Source organism: Lucilia sericata, unplaced genomic scaffold (assembly GCF_015586225.1).
Source record: "Lucilia sericata isolate MDLA Ls3-8-SP2 unplaced genomic scaffold, ASM1558622v1 Contig000202F_arrow, whole genome shotgun sequence".
NCBI lineage: Eukaryota > Metazoa > Arthropoda > Insecta > Diptera > Calliphoridae > Lucilia > Lucilia sericata.
Genome location: NW_023994230.1, coordinates 1,268 through 20,408, shown reverse-complemented (window position 1 = coordinate 20,408; position 19,141 = coordinate 1,268). Strand labels below are relative to the sequence as shown.

Below are 19,141 nucleotides of genomic sequence, written 5' to 3'. Positions count from 1 at the left end.
TTATCTTTCATTGTTTAAGTAAACAAACCCAACTGCTTGCTTGTTTTTATCTGTTCTGTTTTCATTGCAACAAATGCATTTGTTTTAAATTTTCTTTCCCCTTACAAGGTCATTATTCTATATTCACCACATTTCATTTACCACTATGTTTCTGTATATGCAATGTTCACTTTTCTCTCTCTCTCTGTCTCCTATTCTCTTGTTTTTATTTTCTGGTCTGTTATGAAAGCAAATGTCAAGTGAATTAATCGAAGTTTTGTTGACACATAAAATTCTATCGTGTGTGCAAATTGTTTAACTAAAACTTTGAAAAAAGGTTAAATATTCCTTGAAACTGTAAATTAATAAAGAATTTATGTTAAATTCTTTGCAACAAACCAAATGTATAACGCGGTAAGCTATTTTTTATTGTAAGAAATTAATTAAGAAAATTTGTCGGCAGCCAACAAGGGTAGGGTTTTTTATATCAAAGAAAAAACTAGTGTATAGTATTATTAAATTAAGTGTGTATAATAAGTCGTTGGTGTTTTTTTTTTTTTTTGCAAAGCTATTTTTTTTCATGTGTATCTATTTTCCAACTTCGTGGCGGCGGTAGACATTTTGTTTTTTGTGCTCTTCTTTCTACAAGTGATCTGCGGAAGTACAGTTTTCTATTTAGTTAAAATTTAGCTAATTTCTTTTAAAACTTGCTTTCTACCTTGTTAAGAATTATTTTCACTAAATGATGTCATTATTTTAGTCATTTATTTATTTTTATCCATAAATGTTTTTTAAAACTTTCTGCAAAAACACTAATTTGTGATTGATATTTTATATCGTTTTTAGTAAAATTAACTTTTTCGTATAAAAAATTTGTTATTTTTGTAAAATAAACAATTTAAAATAATGGTCAATGTCCTGCGCATTAAATATTTGTCTGGATTTTTTAGCTTTTCATGCAAGAGCCCATTTTCGTTCGTCTTATCAATATCTTTCGTATGTTTTTGTTATACATGACCACAGTATTGGTCATAGAATTAGAGATGGTGTGTATTTGCAGATACTTTGATTTTTATTTAAGTTATAGACATAAACCACTTCTTTTGATGGAATTCCACGTGTTTTAAAGTTTTGATATTAAGCAGCAGACCATGCAACTTTGCCAACATTGCAACAATTCGTTGTCGCAATCTAAACTTTATTAACTTTTATACAACGGATGTCCCTCTGTGTATATCTTCAAAAACTTCTTACATTTTATAAGAAAATAAATCTAAAAACGAGAGTATTGTCATTATTGCCGACGTTTAATTATGGGCCCATGGCGTTTTGAAAGCTTTCGGTTCTGTTACATCATTTAAAGATCAGTACCGTTCCGTGATGAATCAGCTGATTACTCGCAGTATTGTAATGTATACTTTTTTTTTGGATTTATTTGATATTTTATATTGCCGGGTTATCACACGTGTGTCCGTAGAAACCCTACCAAACGACCTATACCTTCATATAGGATGTTGGAGCACCGAGCTTAGATAAATCAAAAGTATTATTTGGTCTCCACCAGAATTAAGTTTAAGAGTTCTAATGGTCTCCATCAGGTTATATCGGGAGTATATCCTCACTCTGAAGTAAAACGAAAGCACGCCTTTGAAGCAAACAAGATATAACTTGAAAACAGTTATACGAAGAATATACATTAAATTAGAGCGAGTGAGACGCAACAAACACAAGCCTGGATCGTATTTAAAAAATAATGGCGATGAAGCGAGAGTTCTTCCCCAACTTTGACCTGAATCACGACTGTAATGTATGTGATCTAAATTATAATTTGTTAGCATTAGCCGCATGCTCAAAGTGAGGTTAAGTTTTGCCGGATGGAAACCATAATTCACAATAGTAATTTAGAGCAAGTATTAAGTAATTCCAGTTGTGGTGTGAATATACTAAAAGTATTACGTATGGATTTTGCAATTATTAAATCACAAAAGGGAACCAAGCGTGAAATTTGAGTGTTTTTTACTGTTAAGAAATCCGCCGCATTTCATCACAAATTCACAATAGTTTGGAAAGAAAACCAGGTAATGGGCGAAAAACTGCTGTTTGCTAAGATCACCAGATAATAAAATTATAAAAATTAATGCACCAAAGTACGGCAGCCAACTAAATAGTAAATACTTTGACTTTAAATTATCGCTTAATTACCGTTGCTGAGATAAGCAAAAATATCGTTACGAGTATAAACCAAATAGTTATTGCAAAAGTACATATTTTTACAAAAAAAAAAAAAAAAACTTGATGGCTTTAGAGTTTGCTATAAATAAGAGCAGTAATACGGACATTATCTCCACATAATTTTTCAATTTGTTTCTATAACTACTACCAACACTGTATCTTATTTATTGTGAGCATATACATATGTATGTACTTTATTTACGAACTGTCAAATGAAAGATTGCAACTAGGTTTTGCTTATTTAACAAGAAAAGTAAATTCCATTGTGTTAAACAGGTATTTAAGGTTAATTTAATAATTTCTGTTTATTAAAAACTTTCTTTATAAAAAGCTAAAATCTATATAATTCTTAATGATCGAATATATTTGTTTATAAATTGTGTTTTATATAAATTTATCAAAATATCCACGAAATGTGCATCTTCGCAAATGAAGCAGAATTTTTGTAGCAAGTTAAACGATAAGTGGTTTTTCAACTGAATGTTTTTTCGGACGAAGATTCTGTGATTCTCACCAAATTTTAAAGTTGGGTTATGTCAGCACATGTTTATATAAATTTCGATATAAACAAAACTTGAGGATGTAAAAAAATAGAACATTTCAGTGTTGCCACTTCACGTATGTATGTTTAAAGTGCAATTTATGGGAGGAACTCTACGCTGATTTAAAATTCAACTGTATATTTACGGAAACATTTTTGTATAGTTTATATCTAAAAATTTAAAAGACGAGAAAAGTTCCTCTAAATTTTACTCCTGATCGATACCTTGGAACAATACTAAGCTAAGAAAAAAAACTGTTTTTATCAGCTCTATTCCCAATAACTATTTACTGGAAATATTTATTCAGAATAGACCTTTATAGATGTATATTGCGTACGTAATTTTGTAAATTGACTTAGCATATCGATACGACACTCGGGAGTGGTCGAAATTTAAATTATGTTTATATTTCGAACGAAGTAATGTTTCTCCAGATCTTAATACGCAGAAAAAAGTTTCAGCATAAATATTATGAACGGCTTTCATTGACTAAAGTTAATAATATTTAAGAATAAGTTCCTAAATTGTATGAATTTTTTCATTTTTATATTTTTAAACATAATCTAGAAGCCTTGACTTAAAATATTAAAAATTTTCTTATAAAAAAATTTTCTTAGGAAAATTTTTTATTTCTTTATGATTTTTAGAATGAAAACAATGAAATATGCGCGTAACATGCAAAATTTTCTGAAGAATGGATGTCTAGCTGTATTTGATTTTTATTTCATAATTTGTTTTCCAATATTTTATTTATTTATCATAAAAATTCGCTAATATGTGGTATTTTCTAAGAAATATGGAAGATATTAATAGATAACGGATATTTATTGCAATTTTTTATAAAAATCGAAGAAAATTAGTAAAAAAACAAAAAAAAATCGTTCATGTACAAATTCATACATTTTATGAACTTTTAATATTCTGAATGAAAATGGTTTGGGAAAAAAAGTCATGTTCGATTCATACAATTTATTACAAAATTCTTTCCAGTTATGTATTATTTTTTTCTGTGTAAGTAATTTATTATTATTAACAAACATTGAAACATATTTTCAAACTGTTTTTGATAGCTTATTATGAAAAAAGCTATTAAAGAACACACGTCAATATTGAGATAATGTGCAATTCCACTATTGTTTAAAAAAATTCTTTTAACAAAACCTAAAGTAATGCAATTTTTGTTATTGTGTTTTTCTTATTGGCAACATCGAAATTTTTGAATGTTTCTTCAAGTACTAGTGTTACCAACTAAAATGTTTAGCAAAACCCCTAAAATTACGACACAATTTGTATTATATGTTTTGTACAATATCGTTCTCGGTAGTTTAATCTGTATGATAAAAGTAAAAACCTATTTTTTACAATTTTCATTGAGTACTAATTTTTCATTCACAATGTCACAATTCATAGAAAACAAGAGTATTTGCTATAAAAATTAACACAACTGTGAGTGTTACATTAAAAACTGTAAAACTTAAGAATGTAAATTAATTAAAAACTAAAATTTGATTATTTAAAATCTTCAAAATGCATTTTTCTTAAATTTTATTTACATATGTTTACGGCTCAGCTGTTCACATCCTGACATTTCTTGGTTAAGTTTAATCCACCTTCATTGGTGGCTTAAACTAGCAAATAAAGTTCACTAATCGGGTACACAAAAACTTTTTTCGACTAAGATTTAATTGCTAATCTTTAACCTAATAATTGGCCCTAAATGTTACCAATTTTAAAATTATAAATTTAAGATTTCTCGATAGCTTACAATTATTGATTAGCAGAAAATAGATTAATCCCCGTTTTTCAATGTCTTGTTATTTTTTTTTTATCAAAACGATATTTTGACAGTTTTCATACAAAAAACATTTTAACCGGCAGAATACCTACCGGTTAAACAATAACCGGAGAATGAGATTATGGACTTTTTTTAGTCCTTTATTATTATTATTATTTGCTTCATGTTACTTTACAGGAACTTGTAAGATATTCAGAAGCCTTTGCTCCATAAACGCACAAGTTTTATAAAACTTGGAGAACTGCTCCCGACTACGTAGTTTTTCAAAAATATCTCATAGAGACATACGAACACGAAATATGTACAATTACACAGGTCAACCGGCCGTTGCATTTCTCCGCCACATCAGATTTTCCAGATATCCTGTTTAAAAGATGGAAAAAATCCCATTTTTGGCCATATTCTAGGTGTAATAGTAGTTGAAAGACCTCATTTTCGACTTTAAAATAATATATCTTCTCCCTTATTCGAGATATACTATAACTGTTACTATGTCTCAAATAGTGACAAAAAAGTGTTTTTTGATTCTGCAGTGATTGTTGATTATATAAGCTTTGAAAACAGAATTTGGTTCTGTGAGATTGATTCAATTCTATAGTATATAACGTTTTAAACCAAAAAAAAAATCTATTATTTTTAACATTTTAATTAAAATAGTTGTTTGTTTTGACTAAAAATATTTTCTACTAATGCGCTTTTTTTATAAAAAAAATAATACAAAATCAGAAACAAAGAATATTTTTGATTGCACCTAACCTCAAAAAATAGTGAATTGCAAAAATAAAGCACATGCTTTATAAAGCACATGCTTTATTTCTTACCAAACACCACCATAAACAGCTGTTTTACCAGTGTTTATCACTAAGGCACACAAAAATTACACAAATCTATTCACAAAACATGTTAAACACAAACAAAATGCCGCCGGTTTTTTACTCAACATTTTAACAGTGATACATTCTGTAGCACACACACACATTCGCTTACTATAAACAAAAATTATGCTTTTCACCAGTGTAAACAAAAAACATGTGATTAATTAACCAAACTCCCGCTCAAAAGGAAAAACTCAACGTTTCATATAACATCCACCACATTTCTCTCACAACAACTGATTTTTGTTTTGACAGTCATTTTTGTTTAAGGGGGAACAGAATAAAACAAGAAACACAAGTATAATAAACGTCAAGCAAAAGATTTGCGATCATACATCAGTAAATTTTTTCATTTATTTTTACAATTTTTTAAGGCGAAACAAGAAGTTTTAAATTAAAAAAATGTGTGAAAAATGCAATTGAAGTGTGAGGAAATAGTTTAATTAAAAATTTAAAGTGAAAATGTATTTGTAAATATGATTTTTTAATAAAAAAAAAAAAAACTGAAGTAGTTCTATAGTGTTTGCGGCGGAGCATTTGCACACATACACACGCACACATAATACCACATATACACGCCATTTGCAAAGTGGGTGTTTGTTGTTGTTGTTGTCGTTCTTATTGTTGTTGTATTATATATCCCTGCTTCATTTGAAATACACACAGAATGTTGTTGTGTGGTGTATTATTTATTTTTAAATGAGATATTTTTTCCTGTGGAAAATTAAACTAAACGAATTTGATGTTTGTTAAATGAGAAACAAATATTAGAATATTTAAAATATTAAGGTAAGAATGTTTGCATTTTATTTCTTAAGATATTTCCTGGTTTAAGTGCTGTGTTTTGAAAGATTTCTATTCCAAAAGAATCGATGAATCTGCTAGTTTAATATAGTGGTGTGTATGTATCTAAAGTTTGAAAACAGTGTTGCCAAATGTTTATAATTTAGCGTTTTTTGCCAAAAAACGGAAATGAAACAAAAAGGTGAAATTTTAAATGGAATCGGAAAATTTATAAAAAAAATTAGTTAATTATTTAAATAATTTTATGTAAATTAGTTATAGTCGAATTATGTGATAAAAATTATAATGTTTAAAGCGACAATAAACATTTATACTCAAAGGCTACATCGGTTGTATTTTAATATGCATAAATTTCTATCAAAATTTGCGTTAATGCATATTCAAGATTTTGGCATTTTTATTCAGGTCTGTAAAGTATTCCGATACTAAAGGCCACACTACAGTCGATACTATAGTCGCACCGTAATCAACGCTATACATAGTTGATCCTATTGAAAACTCTATAGTAGATATTATAGTCACAGTAGATATTATAGTCGACACAGTTGTCTACTATATAGGCGACACTGAAGTCTACTATATAGTCGATACTAGTCGGCGTTATAGTCTATTCTATTGAAACTCTACAGTCAACACTGTAGTCGACAGAGAAATCTACTCTATAGTCGACTATTACAAATGATTACAAATGTAATAATTTTTTTTCATTCCTTTCCTTTATAGACCAACACCTGCCACAATTAGTCGAAAATTGAAAACAATGATTAGACTAACAGAAAATGACTGGCGAATATTTCGCCGCCTACAGCGGAAGCATAAAGTCTCCACCGAATTTCTGCGATATAACTTGGAAAATATCGAAAAGTTCATATGGTTTGAAACCTGGCCACGCATAGTTATTAAACGTTATGCGGTACGCAAAGAAAATCGTGTATTCATAATATACTATCGCTTAAGGCGTGTACTATTCGATCAGTCGAATCGTAAAATGTTTAAGCGTATGCGACAGAACATCAAACAGTGGTCTAAACGTATAGTGGCTTGGCAAAAAACTCATTTAGGCATTAAAGAATACGTTGAAGAAGTGGTCTACGAAGAGGTGTCGGAAAGACAGAAAAAAGAAGAAACTGTTAAGGCAGCAAGTGCCGAACAAACATCAAGTGGCAGCAGTGAAGATGTTAGCAAACAATTGAAACAACAATTGGAATTATTAAAAAATGGCAGGAGACATCAGCCATTAATTACAAGCAATTCTCAGCCAATAGAAACTGCTACAAATGAGGAGTCAGAGAACGATGAAGAGATCAACAAAGTAGAGAAACAAAAGTCTGATAGGAATAGTGTAGATGATGTTAGGAAAAAATTAAAAGAACAGTTAGATAGTTTAAAAGCTCGAAGAGATGGAACTAACTCCTCCTTAGATATAATGAAGTCAAATGCGACTAGTGACCGAGAAGAACCGCTTGATGATTCAGCAACTATAGAAACTTCAAGAGATTGGCAAATTAACTTGGAATCTACTCCCGAGAAGCAAATAACTACCCAGGAAAATATACAACCTGTGAAACAGCTGGACACTGATGAAAAAACTGAAAAATCTCACACAGAAATCAGTACACAACAAACTGGTAAACTGGTAAAGACTGGTTTAAATTTCTTAGACATGCTTATGTGCAAAGTTAGTGGCAGTAGCATTAACACAACCACTCAAACCAGCAATTCATCAGCCATAAAGGCAAAAGAAAGTCTAGCGAGAATGCCATCATGTAGTTCACTCAAAGAGGGTTATCAACATCATCATGAACATTCTATGGATTCAACGGATGAATTTTTAGGTTTTGATGACTGTGAACGTATACCCGGTATGCTGATGACCCCTATAGTACCACATTCCACTAAGAACAACAAAAACTCGGCGTTCGTAAGCGAATCCTTGAACGAGTACATGCGTGTCAATGATTTGGAAACTAACTATAGTATTGATGAAGACAAATCGGTAATAAAGAGTAAAATATATGCCAGAGATATGGAGGGACTGATGACACCCAAAACTATACCTCCACCCTTTGACATGCCGGCTGTGCCAGACAATTTACTCAAGTTTCGTACGGTGGCCGAGAGGAAACAATATTTGCAAAAGTTTTCGAAAAATTATCGCTTGGCCATCATTAACAATGAGGCTAGCATTTATAGGGAATTGCAGAGGAGAATGCGCACCCAAAAGGTGAAGAGTGCCAGTCAAATTGTGGCCCAGTCAACAAACTCTTCTATGTCCTTTACACGCAACGGCTGGAATGCAGCTTCTTTCATAAACACTGAATTTAATAAATACTATTATCAAATTTTAGATGTTGATCACGGCTCTTACAAAGTGCGCCTTAGGGGAGCACGTGGCAATAATGAAGAATTTCATAAGACCCCTTATGTTAGCCGTGCCATTAAACCGCCCAAAGAATGTCCTGAACATTGTGCAGATGATAGGGTTTGGCAATATTTGAAGCCCATCAAGACGGTAGCAGAAAAAACGAAAAAACTCAACAAGGATCCCCTGCCGGCTGTATTTAAACCCTGTCCCTTGTCCCATAAGACCTTCCAGAAACCTTTAGATGATGATACGGCAGCTTTGCTTTTGGCCGGTGGCAGTATGGCTGTGGTTCGTATGCCCACTGTTGAATTAGAAGTTTTTCCTGAGTATGGCAAACCTTTACATGAAATAGCCAAACGTTATTTACAATATATTTTGCCTCATCATGATATTTCCAGAGAATGGGCGGAATTTAGTGTTTCGACACTGCAACAACCCAAATCGCTTAAAGAAGTGGAACAAGCAGCGGCCAAGACTTTCACTACGCCAGACTTGAGAAAATCCTATACGTTTGTAATACCATATCTCAACGATCGTAATCATATATTGGTACGACGTGTTGTTGATCGTTCGGAGAAGTTAGATCAATCGTTTGAAAAATGTTTGGAAGATAGAGAATTGGTGCCAAAAACTGATTTTTCTTTTCGTCAAAACTTGGATCAAACTGATGATGTACTTTTAGAATGTGCCGATGTGGTTAGCGATATGATTAATACCGTGGCCATAAGTTGTAGTGAGAACTCTTTTATTAAAACTGATCCAGATGGTGTGAACAATGGCGAAGCTGTAAATAGTTTAAGGAAAACCAATAACAAACCGGATTCCAATCATTTTGAAAGACCAGCAACAGTTGCTTCAGCAGCAGCAGTAGCCGGTAATATGAAAAAGCATAAGAAACAAAATAGTTTATTGTAAGTTTGTAATTTAATAATCTCAAGAAGATTTTAATCTAATTAAAAAAACTTTTTAGATTGGAACTTAAACGTCTTAATGCCACCATTATAGATGCAGCCGTTAAACCCGGAAATGGTAAGTTTAAAAAAAGTTAAGGTTAAGTTTAAATTTTGCAATTTTTTTAACGAATTTTCTAGATAAAAAACCTTGTTCCAAAGAGTATTGTCAAATGGGTTGTATTTGTGTAAGTCTGGAAGAAACAGCACCAATGCGTGAACACTGCGGTAAGACAAAATGCATGTTGGAGTGTACTTGCAAGTCAACAGCTCAATCACGTATAATGCGTCTCGAGACAGATGTGAGTAAAGAATAAATATTATAGGTAAAAGCTCTTTTATTGAATTTTCTTCTCAGGGTCGTACACTTACCACTGAGGATGCCTTTATGTTGCGCCGCAAAGCCACCGCCCGTTTAGCACGCATGGAAAAGGAATTTACCTCTACGGTGGTACTCACAGAAAATGAAACTCTACTCATTAATGAAACAAACAATGATAAAAAACGACGCTGTACTAAAACACCCAAACGCTATGAAGATTTCACCGACACCGAAGATGAACAGCGTAGAAATTCACCGAAAAAGGCTGCCTTAACAACCATAGACAATGAAAAACATTTAGCCATAGAAATCAAAGAAGTACACGAACCGGTCTATGTTAAGGATTCCATTTTAGAACAATTAAAACATTGTACGGTTAATTTAGTGCCATTACAAGAAATGGATAATATAGCCCCCTGGTGTATGGTGCATAATTTATATAAATGTTTCTGCAAAGGTCGTGCAGTGGAGGGTAAACCGATGATTATTGAAAAGGAAGAGGTCAATACCACTATTGAGCATGAGGCTGAACAAAAATTGGAATACGATTACAATGTTAGCTTTAAGGCCAAATATACTTTCGAGAAGGTGGAAAAGAAAAAGAAAAAAGTGGAGAATAATAGTGAAGCCGAAGAAGAGGAGGATATGGCAGCTGAAACTGTTGATAATGATGAACAGCAAAAAGATAATAGTGATGATAACGTTAAGGATAATGAGGAGGATTGGATTAAAGAAAGAAAACGCCGTAAACGGGAAAAACTTGTGGAAAAAGCAACAGCAGAAGAGATAAGTCAAGAAAAGCAAAAATCAGATGAAGATGTTGCTGATGAATTAGGAGAAGATGAATATTTAAACGATTCAAGTATAAAAAGTGGTCGTATAGAGAAAAAATCCAGAAGAAGTTTACATGAAGTGCGTAAACGTTTTTATGAGACAAGGGAAGATAGCTGCCGACGTCATATACCCACCCCCAGACGCATGTTTCTCTATTGTAATCGTCGGCGCAGGTTAAGTATTTTGAAATTTATCAAAGAGAATGAAAATGAACAAACTAGACTGCTACTAAACGAACATGTTATGAGATCGGTATATTATCATAAAATTGATGCTGAAAATCACAAAAAGAATAACAGTGTTGATGAATATAACCTTAAGGAACAAAACGATGATGGTGTGGTTAATGAAGTGGTTGTTGAACAACAGCCTCGACCAGCAAATGAAATTTTGGCAACCAGTGATAAAACACAGAAAAAGTTTTTGCTGGTCAATGAAGTTGTAGATCTTTTAGAAGATGATGAAGAACTGCCAAGCAGTTCAAGCGCTCTGCTTAAAGATAGAGATGAAAATACTCAATTAACTTCATCGAGCACTAGATCTTGCAGTTCATTCGAAAAAATTACACCCGATTCGGAAACTACAGAGTCTACTAAACACTTCCAAATCTGTTCTAGTGGTGGAGTTATAACAGTTAAGAAATGTGCTAACTTAACAGCAGAGAAAACTAAGGAACAAGATAAACCCATACAACCAGCACCAAAGGCAATTGCTCTTAATGAAACAAGTGCAGCAACAGATACTGGAAGCTTGGAAGCCTTAAAACTGCCAAAAATATCAAGTTGTTTTTCACTAAACATTAAAGCTAATACACAAAAGCCTACTTCTACAGCAAAACTAAATGAAGAACAATCTTTAGATTTCACCTCGGCCACCTCAGTGCACTCGGCTGCCTTTGCTCAAGCACAAAATCAACAAACTGCAAATGCCTCAAATGCTTTATTGGGGCCTAATACTACTGCCAAAGAATCGGGCACTGCTTTCACATTGGACATGGATAATGAAAATGTTAGGGATGTTTATAATAGTGTTATTAAAACCATGAATTCTTTGGTTAGCAAAAAGATGCAGGATATAGACTGTGCCCTACAGAGAGAATCACACATAATACCCACCCCCAATCCAGATATTTTATGCATCATGAAATGGTGCAACTTTCTAGATGCATTTTGCGAAGGTTTCGCCTATGTCTGGCAGGTGAAAATGAAAGATGACACATTTTTTGTGGTAACCATACGTAATATGATGCCTTTGATTGTGGGTGCCATGGGTATTGTAAATATTACCGCTTTAAAGCCGGATAAAATGCCTTTAATGGGCAAAATGCTGTTGCAGAAATTCCGCAACAAAGAAACCGAAAAATTAGCGGTGGTAATGCAGGGTAAAGATTCACATTGGGTGGTTAAGGGTTTCTTAAAATCTGATCCCACCATGGCTTGCAATAAACCTACACCAGAAACTCATCCTTCTTTAACGAAAAAAATCAATGTTTTATGTTCGCTGCTGGTCAAGCAGAGACAAAAGGAACAAAAGAAAAAAGAGAAAGTAACAAATCAATGGTCGAGCACAAGCTCGCAAATGAAAGCAACAAAAATTACTAAACCAACGGCAACGGCAGTAACACAACAACCACAAATCGCACCAAAAATAGCACAGATCATGCCTACACGTAGAATAACCACGGTGCAACACACACCCCCAACAACAGCAGCAACACCACAGCAATTATTAAATCAAAATACAACTTTACTGACACAACTGCAGCAACAACCGAAACCCATAACGCCACAAATCTTGACCCCAGAACAAGTGCCCGCCCAAAATTCTATAGATCTAACACCAAAAGCCAACAAACAAAATGACATAGAGCCGGGCAAAATAATCGCTAAGATAAACTCACGCAAACGTAAAGTCGATATGGCACAATCGAATAATTTGCTAAAAATGGATTCATACAGTAAAATGAGTTCCAACATCGAATTTCGCAGTGTAACACAAAGTGATCTTAATGAAATCTTTTTGCCGGAACTACACAAATTGGATCACAAATGGTTGGTACTCGATTTACATAATGATTTCTCACATATATTTGTACCAGATTTTCGTGATCTTGTTTCGCTGGATCGTATACAAAAGGTCATAAACTTTGCCAGGCAAAAGAGTAAAATTGTTAAATTACAATTCTTTCAAAATGCTCCCTTCGATGCTTTTGTTACACCCAAGTCGGGTAGAAAGATCTATTTTGGTCCTTTAACTATGGATATGAAATCGCCCACATTAATACTGTTGCAAAGTGTAGATGGTCAAATGATGTTGAGAGAGCTATATCAATTGCAACACAATATCGTAAAGAAGCCGGAAGAGAAGACTAAAGCATTTTGGTTAATACATCTTAAAGGAAAGACACAATTCGAGATGAATGTTAATATAAACGGAGTAATAAATACAAATGCCGCTGAACCACTATTGTCGAACGCAACAGGCACAACAATTTCTTTACAAACTAACGACGTTAATAAGGAAATTATAGCCACAACTGCTAAAACGGCCAATAATATTAATCAAGAAGTTAATCCCAATACTGAGGAAGAAGACGATGAAGATTGTATGATAATAGAAGATGACTCAGAGCAAAATATAGAAAGTATTCCCAGTATGGTGAGAAACTCTAGTAGAATTGATAATCTTAATAGTTTAACCGCACAAATCAATAACATAACTGCTGGACCAGCCATTCAATCTATTGTAACATCTCAAGCTGTAAGCATGGACACTCCACTGCACGCCACATCCACACAGTCTTTATTAAAAGTGCCAAATACAAATACCATTATAAAACCCTTGAACCCAACAAACACCTCGGCTCCAGTTGTTATAAATGTACCGGCAATGTCGGCAACAAACAAACCCTTGCCTATATTAACTTTGCCACCAAATACCATAATAACTGGAATAACACCAGCCACACCACCCACGCTGGAGGTAACACCAACAACTCCTATTATTAATTTGCCTACAAATGCTGTCATAACTGGCATTAAGACAGCACCACCAGAAGCTCCATATAGTTCTACCATCTTTATAACATCCTCCAGTCCTTCAACTCCAGCCGCTACAACTATAGTAACAACAGCGTCAACTAACACTATTAACAACCCAACAACAACAGTTTCCACAACTTTAACATCACAGGCAAATGAATTTAACAATAAAAAGACAATGAATATAACCAGGCAATCCTTAGAAGCGGGGAGCCATAAAACGCAGGCGCATTTCATTGTTTTGCTCGAATAAATATGATAAAATGTCGGAAAATTTAGCTGTCGATGCGGTTATTAAAAAGATATTACCTGAAAATGCTGAAGATATACAAATAAATCCCTTGTCAGTAAGCGAGGAAATAACTACTCCGCCCATGTTAACTCCCGAAGTTGTGACAACTGTGGGATCAACAAAAATTTCAAAACTACGCCATATAGAAACAAATGCTCTACAACAGGCTATGGAAACAAACACAACCGCTACACCTAACACATCTACCACTGCAGCAAAACCTAAGGCACCTATTGTATTTGATGTTAATTTTATGGATGATGGTGATGAACCGACAGCCTCGATTCTTATAAAACCTAGTAAATCTGCAGCAGCTGCAACTGAAACCACAAACACAACAACTTTGCCAATAACAAATAATAAAACTGTTACCAATACAACAAATTCTCTTATTAGACAACAACTTATGTCAACTACAGTTTCGCCAACAAATCTTTCCACAGTTCCTGTTTATAAAAATATTAAATTACCCACACGTTTTAATACAACTACAATAGCTGTCACTAACAGCACAAATACGGTAACTATATCCAACAAAAGAACATTAAACAGTCCAGCTACTGGTTCTATCAAAAGAACATCAAACAGTCCACCAGTTACTGTGTCCAATAAAAGAACATTGATTAATTCTATGCTTTGTACAAAACAACCAGATATTATACCAACATTTTCAACACCTAGACCCATAGCACCAAAAACAAATAATACTTCCTGCTCTCCAACCGATGATAATTCAAATCCTTTCCCTTTTAGACGATCGTCTGTGTCGCTTAAAGTACAGAAAATAATTAGTTCTTCTGCAGCAGCCACACAAACATCAGCTAAACCCCTATCCACCTCGGCTATAGTGTCAACAAATCAACCGACATCAGCTTCACCTTCAACTTTAACCGTGCAACAAGTACAGGAAATGTTAAATAAACCAGCCATAAGTGTTACTTCAAACAAAACACCAATAGCATCACCAGCTGCTTCACCAACAATGCCCCTACAAATATTGCCTGCAATAAAAGCCACCATAACTCCAGCAAACTCTAATGCAATTTCGTTAACATCAACAATTATAACTCCAGCATCTTCACCGATTTCGATTACCCCCTCTTCTACATGTACAGTATCATCTTCAACAACCAGCACAGCAATTAAAACCGTAACCACCCCATCTTCTACAGAAACAACTTCATTGAATCCCACCAACACTTTAACCATAACTAAAGTACAATCATTTGGTTCTCCACAGAAACCCCACAATAGCGATAAGAATTCACCAACGTTTACAAATACTCCCAAATCAATTGTAATCAATGATTTGAATGATGATGTACCAACAGTACCATCACCACCCTCTCACATACAATACGGCTATATTGTGTCTGCTACTCATTGTAATCAGAAGTTTGTTGCTAAACGTGTAGCCGATGAATTTTATGTTAAAGTACCTTCTGTAGGTATATTGAAGTTACAAGGTTTGACAGCTGTCAATAATTATCTTAATAAGTAAGTTTTTATTGTTTTTAAGATTTCAAAAAGAGAGAGATTTTAATTTCGTTTTTATGGATTTTCTAGATATATTAGTAAAACTGGAAAGGATGGACAAAATGCAGCTGCAGTATGGCAGTTTGTGGCCGCTAGCAAGGCTGTACAAATGCAAAATGTAAGTTTCAAACTTATTACAAATTCAGATTTTATATAAAGAGGGAATTTTTTTCTAAAATATCCTAAAAGAAAGAATTTTTCGATAAATTTCTATAAAAAAAGGGAATTTTTTTGATAAATTCCTATGAAAAAAGGAATTTTTGATAAATTCCTATAAATAAAGGGAATTTTTCGATAAAATACTATAAAAAAGGGAATTTTTCGATGGATTCCTATGAAAAAATGAACATTTTCGAAAATGTTCCAATAAAAAAGGATTTTTTTTAAAATGTCCTATAAAAAAGGGAACTTTTTGAATATTTCTTATAAAAAGGGAATTTTTTGAAAATGTCCTGTAACAATGGGAAATTTTTCAAAATTTCTTATAAAAAAGGGAAATTTATGATATTTTCCTATAAAAAGGTACATTTCGGAAAATTCCCTTTTTATAGGAAATTTTCGGAAAATTCCCTTTTTATAGGAAATTTTCGGAAAATTCCCTTTTTATAGGAAATTTTCGGAAAATTCCCTTTTTATAGGAAATTTTCGGAAAATTCCCTTTTTATAGGAAATTTTCGGAAAATTCCCTTTTTATAGGAAATTTTCGGAAAATTATAAAAAGGGAATTGTCCGAAAATTTTCTATAAAAAGGGAATTTTCCGAAATTTTCCTATAAAAATGAATTTTGTGAAAATTTCCTATATGAAGGATTTGTCAAAAATTTTCTATAAAAGAAAATTCTTAGAAATTTACTCATTTTTTTTAATTCATCTTTTTAGCATCAAAAAATCGCTGCTTGTACGTAAAACAAAGACTCCTAGTGGTACTACAGGAACGTCTAAAAATAATAATAACACTACTCCAATGAGTGTGACTTTAAGTGACAGCTCTTTAGATGAACCGATATTAATTGATGATTAAAAATCTGCTCTAATACAAAATGATGTTTACATCAGATGTTTAAAAAAAAAAACAGTTGTAGTTTGTAAATATTAGTAATTATTTAAGCCACTTTTTAAAGCTATATACATATTTATATGGAAATCTAGTTTTTTTTAGCAATATTTCTTTTTCATTTGGTTATAAAATTATACTTTTCTTTTTAATTTATATTAAGCAATGCTTTAATATGAGATTGACTCAAAAAACAACAATTTGAATTATTGTTTTGTTACTACACGATTAGTTTTTAAATGATAATTTCTTTATAGAACTTGTTAATCCTAGTTTACTTATTAAGTTAAGTATCTTTAGTTATTTTTTTTTAATTTCTTTATTATATTTAAATAGTATAAAAAAAATGAGTTCATTTATGTTATTTTTTAAACATTTTTAAAGGCAGCATAAATAATTTCGTATGTATGTTTAAATAAAAACCACAAAAAGGATATGAAAAAAAATGGAAAATATAAAATACTTATAAAAGCTCTGTATGTACTAGTACTAAAGTGATTTCTTTGTAATTTATTATTTTGCTTTTTCTTATTTACAAATAAAACCTGGGATTCATTTTAGTACTAGTACTAGAGCAAGTATATAAAAATTTAAACAAATGTTTTATTTCAAATAATTATATTATTCATCATTGAAAGCACCTTCCTCAGTAAGGAGATATTTTCGTATATTTTCTCTTACTTCTTTGGAGTTTTTCACACGTTCATGACACTGTGGCGGTAAAGAGGACATGGTTTCTGGTAGTTTCTGCTGTTGTTATCTCAAATGGATATGGTTCTGTCAAATCCTTAGATAAATAATTATGCAGTAAACAGCATGCTTTCACCAATGAACCGCAAGTATCTATGCTTACTTCAATAGGGCGGCACAAAATGCGAAACCTAGCTGCCAGCTTACTAAATGCTATATCAACTGACGTCATAGCATGCCGTAACCTCTCATTGAAACTTGTTGTGAATTTAATAAACTTGAATTACTGTTATAAGGCTTCATAACATGGCGTTCCAAGACAAAAATATCATCGCCTATAAAATAGTAGGGAGTTTTGACTAATTGTCCTTTTAGTTCTTTATCTGCAGGTACTTTTAACTTTTCTTCTTTCAGCCATTTATTTAGAGTTGAATTTTTAAAAACGGCATCATCGAAATCACGTCCACCTTACTAACATCAACATATAAAAATTTACTATGGGCATCGACTAGAGCAAAGAGTACAATGCTGCAATATCCTTATTATTGAAATATTCAGGAGTGGATTGTCCAGTTGTTTTTAATGCGGATATGTTTTCCGTCTATTGCTCCTAAGGTGTGTGGAAATTGCCATAAATGTTCAAATTCATTGGCCACCTCAAGCCACTCGCTTTTAGTAGAGGGTAGCTGAAGATTAAATAAAATAAATTATAATTCACAAACTATTTAGATTCTGATATGATGTATGGTACCTTTAAATATTTACTTTGTAAACATTCTATTATCGCTCTCAACACTTCGGGCAGAAATTGACTCATGGTTTTTCTTGAAATATGACTAATAACTTCCAATGCCCTCAATGAATCCCCGGTAGCTAAATAACGTAGAGTAATTGCCAATCGAATGCGGGCGGTAATAGCAACTCTCATAACGGTGTCTTGTTTTTTGATTTTGGGATAAACCTACAAAAATTTATAAATTATTTAAATTAAAAGTCACGACTATATTTTCCTGACCTGCGGACGGAGTCTTGAATATAGACCAGACTATAGTCAAGTCTATAGCCTTGAATGTAGACTGGAATATAGTATTGACTATAGAAAGGACTGTAGTCTTGACTATAGTCTTGACTATAGACAGGACCATAGTCTTGACTATATACTGGACTATAGTCATGGTAATAGTCTAAACTATAGCACTAAACACCGTCTTTACTGTAGACTAGACAAGTAGTCTTGACTATAGAATGGACTATACTCAGACTGTACTATACTCCTAACTATAAACTGGACTATGTCTTGACTATAGACTGGACTATAGTCTTGACTATAGACTGGACTATAGTCTTGACTATAGACTGGAATATAGTCTTGACTATAGACTGGAGTATAGTCTTGACTATAGACTGGACTATAGTCTTGACTATAAACTGGACTATAGTCTTGACTATAGACTGGACTATAGTCTTAACTATAGACTTGACTATAGACTGGACTATAGTCTTGACTATAGACTGGACTATTCTTGACTATAGACTGGACTATAGTCTTTACTATAGACTGGACTATAGTCTGGACTATAGTCTTGACTATAGACTGGACTATAGTCTTGACTATAGACTGGACTATAGTATTGACTATAGACTGGACTATAGTCTTGACTATAGACTGGACTATAGTCTTGACTATAGACTGGACTATAGTCTTGACTATAGACTGAACTATAGTCTTGACTATAGACTGAACTATAGTCTTGACTATAGACTGGACTCTAGTCTTGACTATAGACTGGACTATAGTCTTAACTATAGACTGGACTATAGTCTTGACTAT

At 32.8% G+C, this 19,141-nt stretch overlaps 2 protein-coding genes across 2 annotated transcripts; one reads left to right on the top strand and one right to left on the bottom strand.

The window, feature by feature from the left end:
• The first annotated feature begins 234 nt into the window (after positions 1-234).
• LOC119601958 lies at positions 235-16,472 on the top strand. Its single transcript, XM_037953265.1, is given in 8 exon segments — positions 235-393; positions 6,951-9,503; positions 9,563-9,621; positions 9,684-9,844; positions 9,901-13,947; positions 13,949-15,528; positions 15,598-15,685; positions 16,446-16,472. Coding segments are annotated over 8 exon segments (8,553 nt in total). The 5' UTR covers positions 235-355.
• Positions 16,473-17,858: 1,386 nt separating this feature from the next.
• Positions 17,859-18,325, bottom strand: LOC119601967. The gene is made up of 2 exons (XM_037953272.1): positions 18,062-18,325; positions 17,859-17,996 (listed from the first exon to the last, which is right to left on the bottom strand). Exons 1-2 carry the CDS (start codon positions 18,236-18,238, stop codon positions 17,865-17,867), a joined length of 309 nt encoding a protein of 102 aa, XP_037809200.1. The 5' UTR covers positions 18,239-18,325; the 3' UTR covers positions 17,859-17,864.
• Positions 18,326-19,141: the final 816 nt, after the last annotated feature.

What these genes read in the sequence shown, in the direction of transcription:
- LOC119601967 (XM_037953272.1), bottom strand. Translation starts at nt 18,238, where the DNA reads ATGAGAGTTGCTATTACCGCCCGCATTCGATTGGCAATTACTCTACGT. An exon ending in TACAAAGTAAATATTTAAAG is followed by an intron (nt 17,997 to 18,061) that starts GTACCATACATC and finishes TTTAATCTTCAG; the next exon opens with CTACCCTCTACTAAAAGCGA.